The sequence below is a fragment of the Melitaea cinxia genome, chromosome 14 (genome assembly GCF_905220565.1).
Source record: "Melitaea cinxia chromosome 14, ilMelCinx1.1, whole genome shotgun sequence".
NCBI lineage: Eukaryota > Metazoa > Arthropoda > Insecta > Lepidoptera > Nymphalidae > Melitaea > Melitaea cinxia.
Window position 1 is genome coordinate 5231122 of NC_059407.1, and position 14166 is coordinate 5245287.

Consider the following 14166-nt stretch of genomic DNA (forward strand, 5'->3'; position numbering starts at 1 on the left):
TAATTTGACAATAATATAAATAATATAATAAAATTAAGTATTATGTACATTATAAAAATTGGCATTATATTGCTTGAACGAAACATTTATAATACAGTCGAAACAGACTAATAAATATGCAATTTAATAGCCTAGGTAGGATCTAGGAAGTAGGTAAGACCATGTTAAAGAAAATCTAAATACATACTAACACATACATTGACAATTTCGAATCCAAATTAATTAATGTGTAATCTCTCTATTACATCCCTTTTTGGGGTTTAACCTTAGTAAGTAGATTAGAGTACGTCGAAGCTTTATTTTATTCTATTAATGTTTATGTAATTTAGGGATTTCTACAGTTATATCAAGTTTCAACTCAAATGTTTCAATAGTAGATTTAAAGGCAACAAATATCTTTCTATTGCCACATATGTATCGCCGCATACGTTTCGATATATCACGGTACGAAATATCAGCTAATATTTATGAATCAAGCTTTTTACGAAACGTCGTAAGCGACGACACTAATCATCAAGATATAATTTTTACTTCTGATTGAGAAAGTTGGCTACTTCCTTATTTTACTGCCCTGTTCATTGTTCACTGTTAAGTAAATTTTAGCTTTCTCCCATCTACACAATTATAAAAGTTTTAATTGTTCGTACTTTTCTAATTAGAAAAAAAAAAACAGTCTCATGAGCACAGAAATTATGGTAGTCTGAAACTCGTGGCCATCACGTTCGGAAAACGATGAAAGTTTGAAAATTAATGAACAAACGGGCCATTGAAAAATTTTAGAAGTTGTTAAAACAAAATTTGTCCCGGTAAGTTGCAATATATTAATCGTTTATTGGAAAACACTTAAAGCCCTTTTATTAATTTATGAATCTAACATAATTTTTGTAACATATAATTACGTGCATTTAATTACTTGAGCGATTTTTGAATACACATTCATGTACTTTCATTTTAAGAACAAATTTCGTAAGTATATTTTCGTAATTGCATTAATTTCCAACATTCCACTTCCAGTCATAAATCATCATTACAACTTATACAGTCCACTGCTGGACATAGGCCTCCACGAGCTGACGCCAAAAATAGCGTGAACTTATGTGTTTTGCCCATAGTCACCACGCTGGGCAGGCGGGTTGGTGACCGCAAGGCTGGCTTTGTCGCACCGAAGATGCTGCTGCCCGTCTTCGGCCTGTGTATTTTAAAGCCAGCAGTTGGATGGTTATCCCGCCACCGGTCGGCTTTTTAAGTTCCGATGTGGTAGCGGAACTGTGTTATCCCTTAGTCGCCTCTTACGACACCCACGGGAAGAGAGGGGGTGGCTATATTCTTTAGTGCCGTAGCCACACAGTACACTAGTAGTTCCACTTCCAGTAATTATAAAAAAATATATATATTTAAAGTAAAATTAGGATCAAATATTTTTAGTTACTTCCAAATATAAATTGAAATATGAATGAAGAGTTAAAGCCTAAAGTCGGAGCTTTTAACGTCTTAAAATGTGAATAAATTTTAAGCGAATAAATATTTTCGATGATCCTTAACCCTACTAGTGCCTTTCAATAAAACCGAGGCTTAGAGTAGTGTAGTTTTAATAAAACGTTTACTTTAAGTACATTTTATTTGGAATTAACGCTAATAATTAAATGTTCGTAGAGTAAAGGGCAAATTTATAAATCTACACAAATAAATAAAATTGGAGTGTCTCTTTGTAATATTAAAATAACCACGCATATACACGGTTCGTATACCAAAATAATATTTTGTAAAATTTTTGTCTATCTCTCTGTCTGTTTGTTCCGTCTAATTTCTGAAACGGCTGGACCGATTTTGACGGGACTTTCACTGGCAGATAGCTGATGTAGTAAGGAGTAAATTAGGCTACTTTTATTTTAGAAATTTATTTATTTTATAACTCTGCGAACTGAACAATAACTTTTTTGTTAAATTCCACGCGGACGAAGTCGCGGACACAGCTAGCCCGTTAATAAAATTCTAAGAATTAACGAGGATTTCAAAATGTATGAAAAATAAATTAATTCTTAAAAATTATGAAAAAAGGATTTGTTTATTAATTAGCTCTATATTGGGTCTTCCAATTAATTCGGTCCATTTTTTTGGACGTAAATGTATTTATTTATTTTATGTTATTATAAAATAACGTGAAATAACTTGATCGAAATACTGATCTACGAAAGCTACTACTTTTCCAAATTGTCTCTGTTATTTGTCAGTTGGAACATTATCACTGTAAGATTGAGCATTATTTACACTTCATTTGCACTTTTCTTTAAACTAAAGCAGCACAGAAAAATCTCCCGTAAATGCAACAAATTACAACAGATTTGTACAGATTCATCACAATTAAAAACAAGTATTTTTCAAAAACTCAAAGCAATATTTACCGTATATTATTCACAGACGTGCAGCCTTCAGAAAACCACCGCATTCTTCTTTTTCAAACAAAATACATTCCAATCGAATTCGTCTTTTAAAAACGGACCGAATTAGTTTGTACACCCGGACGTACCTAAAAGTATTTACAATAAATTTTATTTACAGGTTTACGTTCAAATTTATACAAATTTATTCATATTTATTCATTTATCAAAATTTATAAAGAAGTAAATGATATGCTTTATAAAAATAAAATATCCAGTGGACAGCAGAACTTCACCTAGAAAGTAGACAAGGTTACTCAAACACTTGTACCTGTAGTTGCAATCTTCGCCCTTCAAAGTAAGCTTACTCGCATCACTAACGATGACTTTCTATTCTTGAAATGTGTCTAAAATATTTAAATTTACACGCTACATTCTCTTTGTAAAGCCTGTATAAAAAGAAAGCTGAGTATGGAACGCAATAATAAATTCTCTTTCTTTTGTTCTTTTTGTCATAATTTAACTGATCGTGATTGAAAACGTTCTGATTTATTTTATTTCAATTGATATGAAAGAATTATAAATTATGTAAGTGTATATAAGTATACGTCATTCATTTCATTATGTATATTTATACTTAGTCCTGCGTTGATTACAAAGTTTTACTTCACACATTTTATTTAAATTCTATTATATATTGGATTAGAAATATATAATATTTTGTAATTAAAATATCATAAAAAAAACTATTTAAATTATAAAACATAACAAAAACAAAATTGAAATTAATTTTTTGTCTTCAATAATACCAATTTCTGAACACAAACGTCAATAATATGTACATTATCTATGCACAAAAGCCTCCGTTCAGAAATGTCATATTACGAATCAATATAACACTCAAATTTATACCCATTATAAAGCTCTGATATTGCAATCTCAAGAGGAACGTTCCAATATTTGTGGAAATGGACTCCCGAGCGCAATGTCTGCCTGTACGTGAACCACATTTTAAACTCAAACGCATCTTGCTTCGGTTGCCGTTTGAATATAAATAGTTTGTTGATCTGTTCGTTGAATTATTTTATAAGATAGTTTCTTAACACTTTCAAATCAGTCGCTTCTTTTAATAACATACTTTACAACAAAGACATCCCACCAAAAACATTTTCATGTAAAATGTTGCCAAGACGAGATCATATGGCTCGCACTGTCAAAAAGTTATCAGTCATCAAATCTTGCTACGCCGTAATTTTATTATAATTTGTGACTTCGATTTAGATCTATGTATACCTAACCGAGGAAAAACCGCAACCCCGTCGACGTAGGTCAGAACGTGGAAGCTCTTATTTATTTTCTGTAATTAATGTATATATTATTATTTATCAACCTTCATAATAATCACAGCTTGGTTAATGTAATATCAAGTCATCCATTATCGTCAGAAGCAAAAATTCTATATTATATTTATAACTTAGCGTGTAAGCGAAGGCAGTTTTAAGATGGTTCTATGAGGGTGTCATCTTCAATACTTGAACAAACCCTCTTTAAATATTAAAGAAAAAATAATAATAATAATCAGAGTTTAAGTAGTCGTAAGCGACTTAACTAATGATGTAGACGAATACGACGTTGTGGCTGTGAAGCTTGAGCTTTTTAGTTAATATGGAAAAACTTAAAATTGTGTTTCATTTTATTTATTCGGATACATTTTATACACTATATAAAACTCAATATATTACTTACTAAATAAACTACATGCATAATGAATATAAAATTTATATATACCTACTTAAATATTTCAAATAAAATGTATTACAATGATTCATGTCTATCTTCAATGCGCCAACTTGACAGATCACGTTTGATGTTATATACAAGAATATTAAATAATGTTTATTCAAATTGGCAATCATTGGCAATATTAAATCTACTCGATATGATGGAATACAATATTTATCTCAATTTATAATAGTATTTTTCAATTCTTTGAAACTAATAAACCTTTCTAATCAAATCCAATTTTATTCTATTTTTATTGAACCTCGAATTTAAAAAATATAAATGGAGATCTATTTCAACTATATTATATATTATATTATATTAGCTGTCTCGGCAAACGTTGTTTTGTCATATAAATTATTTCTAGTCAATATATTGATAGTCAAATTAAAAAAAAAAAATAACTTACTGTGTGTGGGGTTATAGTATATGACTGGAAAAGGAATGAGGCACTGAGGTTTTTTTTTTATATACTTTATTGTACAGCACAAATATATTACAAACAAAGCATAAAGATAGTTACAGACAGTGAAGTACAATGGGCGGACTTATGGCTAATTAGCTATTTCTTCCAGACAACCCATATTTTCTTTATTATCTTAACTACTTCTAACTTTGCTTTATTATCTTAACTGATTAATTTCAAATTACATATCTATCTCAAGTTATAACAATTTTAAAATAACATTGAGACTCTTACTTTAATGAGTGTAATATTTTTAGTGAGTCCATCTTTATCCAACACAAACAAACTGGATGGACCCCACTTGAGAATATGCCACGTATAATTCTCAGCCTTAAAAAGAAGATATGCGCAAATCTAAAGCCACAAACACACATGGCTTTAAGACTTATTGATTGTCATTGCGAATACCATTATTATTGGAAATTGACATCGTTTGAATCAAATTAAGACTTCTGTGGGAATAATAGTGATCCGTGTTAGTAATACATTTTGTCTTCGGAACTTGCCATTTAAAATGCAGGCTTCGACAACGTTTTCTTATTGTTTTTAATAACTAATCGCATGCCATTGCACAGCCTTGGTGGGTTCAAATTACTAACAATAAGTAAAATAGCCGGGGATCAAACTATCGATTTTAAAGGGTGCGGTGACATGCTTGACAAATCTAATGAGTTCAAAACAACTAAATTATATAATTTGAACGGTCATCGAACTCAATCAAATAGCTGCTTGTGCTAACAGCCTGTTTCTGCTGATACGTCTGGCTGTCACAGTCGTGACGTGTGACAGGCGTGCTGTCACGGGACAATTTGATTAGTGTTCTACGTTGCGCTAACTTATGTAGAAACACGTTTTGTGTGTTAAGCGTTATGGCCGTCAAAATTGATATGAAAAATTTATGAGCTCGTGAGATTGTAGCATTAGTGCACTTGAAATGATGAAATTCTTTTAAATAATAAGTTATATTCTGTGTCGGTGTAAAAAATGTTTAGAATTCCCTATTGTGTAGGTAACACAAAAATAAATTAGTACGAATTAGCATGGTGTCGACTCCTGTCAAAGATCTTCATTGTAATATGAACCTTCGGAAGCCATTATACAAGAAGAAGAAGAAGAAGAATATGAACCTTTGAATAGTTACAAACAAATACTTACAAATTATCATATCAAAAATTTCGACCTAACGGGTACATCATTCCATAGCTTAATTGTCTAGAGCACCGACACGGTCAGTCGGAGATGCAGGTTCGATCCCCGTTAGCACGGTCGATTTTTGATACGATATTTAAAAAAAACCGAATTCCCTAATGTGTGGGTAACACAAAAATAAATTAGTACGAATAATTTAGTAACTGTAAGATATGAATTTAAGTTTTCGTCTTAATTAGATTTAACTTTTCCAACGAAGGCATCGTTAATTGCTTAAAAGTCTCTATAAAATACTGAAAGTATTCATCTGAACGCTTTCGTCTGACACCTTTTTGGAAAACTAAGAGATTTCTATCTTAAATATCTGTAACATTAATATTATATGGAACCAATTTTATCAAAATTTTTTTTTGGTCTAACTTAATTAATCAAAATAGGGGTATATGAACGCTTATGTATATTATTGTATTATAACTAATGTTAACTACTGGTTTTAAATGTTTTGCTGAGACGAATCGTCCAGAAACTTTATGATTATTCTTTTAAAAACCGTCAACAAAATCCAATTTATGTATTTATTTGTTTCTGGTTCATAAATATCGGTTTTAAATTAATGATATAATCAAGAATATTAATACATTCATCAAAAATCCTACAAGAAAAAATATACGAGTATACGTATAATAAATATGCCACTGTGTTATGTCTGTACATACGAGTAAGAGATATTTGAGTAGGAAATGTATGAAGTGTCTTCATAACAAAGCCGCGAGCACAGCTAGTCATTTACTAAAAGGGAAATTCATACAAGTGTTGAAATCAGTTTCTAAAACCATCTTCAACAGTCTATTTTAGCCATTATAAACTATAGCACGCTTGTGTTTGAGCTGCAAATATTTAGAATAAATAGGTTATACAAATAATTTAAATAGAACATATATTTAAATACTACGGTTCTATTTTCGTTGATACGTATTTATTTTTAGAAAACAAAAATAAGGTTATATCTGTCTTGAGATGGGGAGACGTATAATTTTATGTTATTATACTCGTATTACAATGAAAATCCATTCATAAATGAAAGTGTTATTATTCTGAAAAAATATTTTTAAATATGGTACGAATTACATTAAATGAGCGATACAGTGGAAGATACAAACGACCTGAATATGGTGTAATCTGCAACTGTCAATGTCTAGTTCTTTCTCCTTTTATCACTACGTGAACTCAGGACCGAGATACGTCTGACGGTGGAAATTGTCAAGAGGAATAATGTCTTGTATCGTGACAGTCGACTGTACAATAGCATCTTAGAATTATCACATTTTGAAATGTCTTTAGAATTGATATTCTGATAACTGATGTTAATAGGTAGAAAAATTGTATAATTTTTAAGCGAATTTAAAAAAAGAAGGGGTTCTCAATTCGACTTTATGTTTTTTGTATTTGTGTTTCCTCGTAACTTTTTACTGGGTGTATTAATTTTGATGGTTCTTTTTTTTCTCGAAATCTGATTCTCGTCATATCGCTTTATTTAAATAAGATCGAAATATGACTAGTAATTTTTGAGTTATCCCTGATAATGCGTATTTGACTTCTCATTTTATTATTTCTCATGTTGTTATTATTATTGGCTGAATTGTAACGTATCGTAATTATTGTTTGATGTTACAGTTCGTATACTGTTGTGTGAGTGTCACGTAAAAAAAAACACAAAAAGTATACGACGATTTTATTGTTACATTATAGATAATTTTTTTGTAAACTTACACCTGAACGCAGTATTGCAAATGACGATCTAGAGTTATTATGGGTCCAAATCTTCTAACAATTGTCCTTTCACGGTCTCATATCTATTTCATTTCATAATGACTAGATGATAATATATAATAAAACTAAATACAACACCTTGTAATTAACATTTAATGTTCTTTAGTAAGCTGTGTGGCTACGGCAATAAAGAATATAGCCATCCTCTTTCTTCCCGTGGGTGTCGTAAGAGACGACTAAGGGACAACATGGTCACTACCACCTTGGAACTTATAAAGCCGACTGATGGCGGGCTAACCGTTCAACTGCTGGCTTTGAAATACACAGGCCGAAGACGGGAAGTGGCGTCTTTGGTGCGACAAAGCCAGCCCTGCGGTCAGCGGTTTTGGGCGTGAACTTGTGGAGGCATATGTCCAGCAGTGGACTGCGATAGGCTAAAGTGAGTGAGTGAGTTCAGTTCTTGAGTAAGATATATTAAATGTCGGATGTTTGGAATCCCACACAATACTGAGACAAAATCCCTGCCTACGTTAAACATGTGGATGGGCTGAACTTGAGCCCTCGGCTACCATAATAGTCCATACCGTGGTGTCTATACCGTGGCTGGTGTGTCAACACGTCGGTCCTCATAACAGTATGTACTTTGTACTAGGTATTACTTACTTAGTACAACTTATTTATTTTCTAGGCTTATATCATAATTATATTCAAAAATATACGATGTGCCACACATTACATACCTACATATGTTACATTTTTTTCTATTCATTGCCTCATTCAAAGACTATGTAACAAACTTTCAATTAAAAAAAAATTAAATATTAAAATCAGACAAGACTCGTAGGTAACAGAGTTTGAGTAAATTATTAAAATTACTAATGAGCTTTTATATTATGTTAGTAAAAATATAATATTTAAGTGTATTTTCTGATGATACTTCTAATATTTTAACATCTGTGACAGCGACAACATTCTTTTATCATTCAATGTTTCAGTTACTTTGTTATCTTCAAACGAATGATACAGTCATGTGAGATTTTATGTTGAAGAAAGATTTTCCTCGATCCATTATTAATAGCCTTTTAGATGTCAGATACACATGCCTTTTATTCTTTTCTATTTATAAAGAATAAATGTCTGTACGAAAATATGTGTGCCTTGCTACTACGCATATGTATCGTTAAGCGTTTTCAATGACTAAGAAATATAATCAAAGTCTATTATACTTTCGACTTTGATACCATAAATATTTAATACATTTGCAACATTATACTTCTCTTTCTCTATGTATGTTCTGTATGTTATTTTATCATCATCATCATCATCATCATTTCAGTCTATTGCAGTCCACTGCTGGACATAGGCCTCCACAAGTTCGCGCCAAAAATGACGCGAAATCATGTGTGTTGCCCATAGTCATCACGCAGGGCAGGCGGGTTGGTGACCGCAGGGCTGGCTCTGTCGCACCTAAAACGCTGCTGCCCGTCTTCGGCCTGTATTTTTCAAAGCCGGCAGTTGGATGGTTATCCCCTATCGGTCGACTTTTTAAGTTCCAAAGTGGTAGTGGAACTGTGTTATCCCTTAGTCGCCTCTTACGACACCCACGGCAAGAGAGGGGGTGGTTATATTTTTTGATGCCGTAGCCACACGGAATGTATGTTAATTATAGTTATTTTAAGGCGCTAATATCAGGATTTATCGGTTTGAAAGTTAAAATTCTTTTTAAGTTGAAAGACGCTGAGGGATTTTTTTGTATGTTTGAGTGCGCTCGTCTCAGGAGCTGCTGGTATGAATTGAAAAAATATTTTTGTGTTGGATAGTTCATTTACCAATTAAGGCTTTATAAGGCTTATAGGCTATATAATATTTTATTATGGGTTTTCTTCAAATTGAAGCGGGTAAACCCGCGATAACAACTAGTCCTTTATAAAATGTGTACTGTTTGAATTACTAGAAATACCCAGTAAACGATTTACATTATTATATACAATTGTATTATTTCATATTAGTTTTGTTCAGATAACAACAATATTGTCTCAATATTAGATGTTTACGTAGCTTTTGCCGAAAAAACCAAAATTATTTATTTTATAAACCATATCGCTAAAACATGTTACTTTTGATATTTTTATTATTAATGTAGAATATTTAATATATAACTTTGGTTTGTCTGGAAGAAATGGCTAAATAACCGTCGATCATACGTCATAGTCCGTAACTATCTTAAAACTATGTTTAAGTGCATCATGTAAATAACAAAATAAAATGACGACGCGTCGGCGCAACGGTCACAGCACTAGTTTGTGGTTGTTGCGCTGGCGGTTGCGGGTTCGATCCCCGTACATGACAAATGTCTGTATTGGCCATACAGATGTTTGCCTTGATCTGGGTGCTTGTGCAAATTTTGTGGGTCTCCCCACCGTGCCTCGGAGAGCACGTTAAGCCGTCGGTCCCGACTGTTCATCATGTACACTTGATAGCGATCGTTACTCATAGTAGGGAATATATCCGCCAACCCTTATTGAAGCTGCGTGGTGTATTTAGCTCTGATCCTTCTCCTACATGGGGAAAGAGGCCCAGATGCCCAGCAGTGACATATTATAGGATAAAACGAAATAAATAAAATATTTTCAATTATAATGTAGTATCATGTAGTAAAATATGAATATTTACTGAGCTGAACTAATATGCTCTCTAACTCCAATGGACAAACATGCACACATATTATGTTGGACTTTATTTCAACTTTTTTTGTTTGTTAACCAAATATGTCTCTGTCAAAAGCCATATCTCATTTTTGCTTAAAATCATCATTAACATAACATTTTAATATGATTATTAATTTAATATTATCAGTATTGTATCATATGTTTTAAAAGTTCTGATTGTATTAAAACTGTACAGTTAAATTATACCCTAATGGAATCGTGTAACAAATTGAATTTGAAAAGCAAAACTCGACTAAGTTAAAGATGGATGCGAGGGACGTGAACTAATAAAAGAGAGCAATGATAATTTTAATCTAAAACAATGACACTGCTCGCGATGTAAATTGGTATTTTTTATCATTAACGTGATGATGAAGCGTCGTTACGCTTCGCGAGTGTTTTTTTCTCCTCACACACTAAAACGTAATGAACATTGTAAAAACAAATGTTTTACTTATTCGCGGAAAATGTTGAAATGTATTAGGACTTTGAATGACCGACTAAAAGAATCGCAAAAAGGTCAATTTTTGAATTTGGAACAAATAAATATAATAATTGCAGAAAGGTGATTTTTTTTAATTTGCAACAAATAAATGATTAAAAAAATGACTGAAACTTTTTATTAACTACACATGCAAATATGAAAAAAAATGTATGGCTTTTGCACACGTAATTTTACACATGGCGAGGTTTTTCACCCGTCTATGCTAATATACAAATGTTAATAAACAAAAAGTGTATTTATCAGTTCCGACACGCAACTAGAGTTTACTCCTTAACAACGATTACAATAATTAAAACATAAAATATTCTAGTTAGTAATTAATCAAGTAGTAAATAACGAAACTATAAATTCAAAACTTGAATTGACGCTAGCTGTTTGTATTGGTTGGTTTGTGGTGGTAAATGCTGGTAGAATTTATATCAATATCTAATATATAAAATTCTCGTGTCGCAGTATTTGTAGTTAAACTCCTCCGAAACGGCTTGACCGATTCTCATGAAATTTTGTGTGCATATTGGGTAGGTCTGAGAATCGAACAAAGTTTATTTTTCATACCCTGAAGTTATAAGGGGGGGGGGATTAAGGGGGTTAATAACATATATGGCAAAACAACGTTTGCGGGGTCAGCTAGTAAGATCATAAATAAAACTCAACGTTCAAAAACGATAATACGAATGGTCAAATATCAGAAGCATAAATTACAGATCTTAATAACTTTGTTGGTTTTCACAATATTGATTCCTTCAGTTATAACTATCCCAAAGATGTAATGTAATAAGTAGTAATAATAATGTATAATATCTTATTACGAGTAGGTACTCGTAATAAGCAGAAAACGATTATTTTTTTATTTTTTAGAGAAAATGCTACTGTGATGCTTAGTTTTTTAAGTACGGTTCGGTTATAATATACTTACTGTTAATTATTTAAAATAATAGGCGAAATACAAACTTCCGTATTATTTGTAGTTTGTAGTACCTTCTAACTTTTCTTAAAACAAAAGCGAATAACTACACAGATAATCGTGAAATTGAGAATCTCCATTGTATAATATTACAATCGAATACATTGATCGGACTATCTAAAATTTTCTATAGAAAATCAAATGAGATTTTCTAAAAAATTCTCTAAGAAAAAGGATCCATTATGATTAAAATTAAATTACTTTCTTAAAATGCAGACCTTTAAAAGCAAACAAAATGTTCATTAATAAATGATCAACTATAAAAGCAAAATAGCTGGTGCTATTTCTGTTATCTCAAGGGTAAACCAGTTAATATAATTATATATCTAAGTATATAAAAATATAACTAATTATATAAACAATGAAGGGCTGAATTTTTAGTTACGTTTTTGATTGGTTGTATAGTAATGTTACATCATATGTTTTATCAGAGAATGTGTGAATCGTGTTGTGATTGTGATATCTGAGAAACACAACGTGAGAAAAAATATATAGTGTGTACAAAAGGCTTTCTAAGAAGTATTCGGCATTCCACGAACAATTCATTCTTCTATATTAATTCTGTGTATCCAGATGAAATTCAAGTCCGCCCATTTATTCGATATATAAATATCATTATTTATTTAAATGTTTTGTTGCTGTATCAATATCATACATAAATAAACGTTAGAAAAATACTGACTATTTCAATAAAGGATCCATTTAAATTCAGCAGTCTAAATATGTACATAATATTTGTGTTTTTGGAACGAAATTCCTTACGGCAGGCTTGACATTTCGCTGGGCGACCGAACTGAAAAAAATGTGATACTAAATATCTAACAGTAGCTAACGATAACTCAAAAATTGTGGGAATGTTTTTTGTTCGCACGGACAATCGACATTTTATAGGTCATCTAGACAATCTGATAATGATCTGTTTTTTATGTTTATTATTTATTCATAAATATAAAGCAAAAACGATATCTTTGAAATATTACACCACAAAAACGATATTATGGTAGGCCACTTATGTATAATACGACACAAACGTAGGTTCAGTAACGTTACGTACCTACTAACTGTACCATCCTGCAACAAAAATAAGCGCGCCAAAAATCATGCAGTAGGATAGTATTATAAAAAAAATACACGAAGACATGACCTTGTTTCTTTGCCTATACGGAAACTCGAAGACTTTACGATATATTACGTAATAAATACAGAAAAACAAAGAAGCTCGTAACAGTGTAGATATTTCATTTCAGTTGAAACGGCGGAGAAAATTACAAAAGGATTCGAACTAAATTCGTGCCAAGTTTTTTTTTTTCGCTTACGCTTTTTTATAAGAAACTTATTGACCCTTTCAGATTCAAAAGGCGTTGGAAGCAATTTTGTATCGAAATGCCTGAAGTAGGGTTAAATGAGAATCGAACGTTATTTGAGCTAAAATTAATCGTTTTGTCGATTCTTAAGAACGTATTTTCAGGATTTTCGTTTTTTTTGTACAAAAATGTGAAGTAAATTGTTTTACGTTAAAATAAATCTTGAAATAAATATTAATTTTGATAGGTATTATGAATATTACTAGTGATATAAAAGTATGACAAAAAATTACAGCACATTTTTAGATAAGATAAATATTAAAATTATTTTGTACTCAGTAGCGTTCATAAATTTCAATAAAGTTTAAGTCATTCGATTCATTAACCAATAACTTCGAAGTGATTACCTATTTATTTTTGACTGGTTAAGTATAATAATTATTAGGTACACATAATCATATGATTCCATAATAGTCAATTATTTAACAAGTAGAATCGCACCCACGAAAGGTTTCATTTATAAAAAAATTTTGATTTTCATAATCATTATCAAAAGTGGCGAAAGCATAATTAAAAAGGAATATTCAAATATCGTAACCGTTAAATTTGTTGTTCGAAGCAGCCATTTCAATAAGTTTTGGAATGCGAAAAATTCAAATGTAACGGTTTTTCGCTGATTCCATTAACGTTCCAAAAGTAACGGTCCATTCAATTTGTCCGCTTGTGCGTCACAATTGTTTCGTTATTCGCGTCCGATTCAACTATTTGTAAGCGAAAATTCAATTAAATTTTTTACAAGTGTTGATGCTGAAACGTAGCAATGTTTTATTTTATTATTGTAATGAGACTAGACATACCGAGGTACTCAAGACTCGTATGTACCTCAAAGCTCCGATTAAAAAAAAATGTCTAGTAAAAATCTTTTAAATATAATTACGTGTTATAATATACATATTATATTATATACTAGTATCTATATATAGTCAATATGCAAACAGCTGTATTTTTTTTTGTAGCTGTAATTTTTTTAGTTTTTGTAATATATTGATGAATACTGTATTGTATTTGGAGATTATTCGCGAAAATACGTACTATTTTGTTAACTGGAAACATTCTCGAAAAACAGTCGCATATCGATTT

General features: G+C 31.2%; 1 protein-coding gene across 1 annotated transcript in view; it reads right to left on the reverse strand.

Annotated features, from left to right (window-relative positions):
- Positions 1-550: 550 nt before the first annotated feature.
- LOC123659865 overlaps positions 551-14166 on the reverse strand; it is a 71381-nt gene continuing 57765 nt past the window's right edge. Inside the window, exon 3 of the mRNA XM_045595030.1 lies at positions 551-614. Within this exon, the coding sequence (XP_045450986.1) occupies positions 551-614 (64 nt within the window). The remainder of the gene's footprint in view (positions 615-14166) is intronic.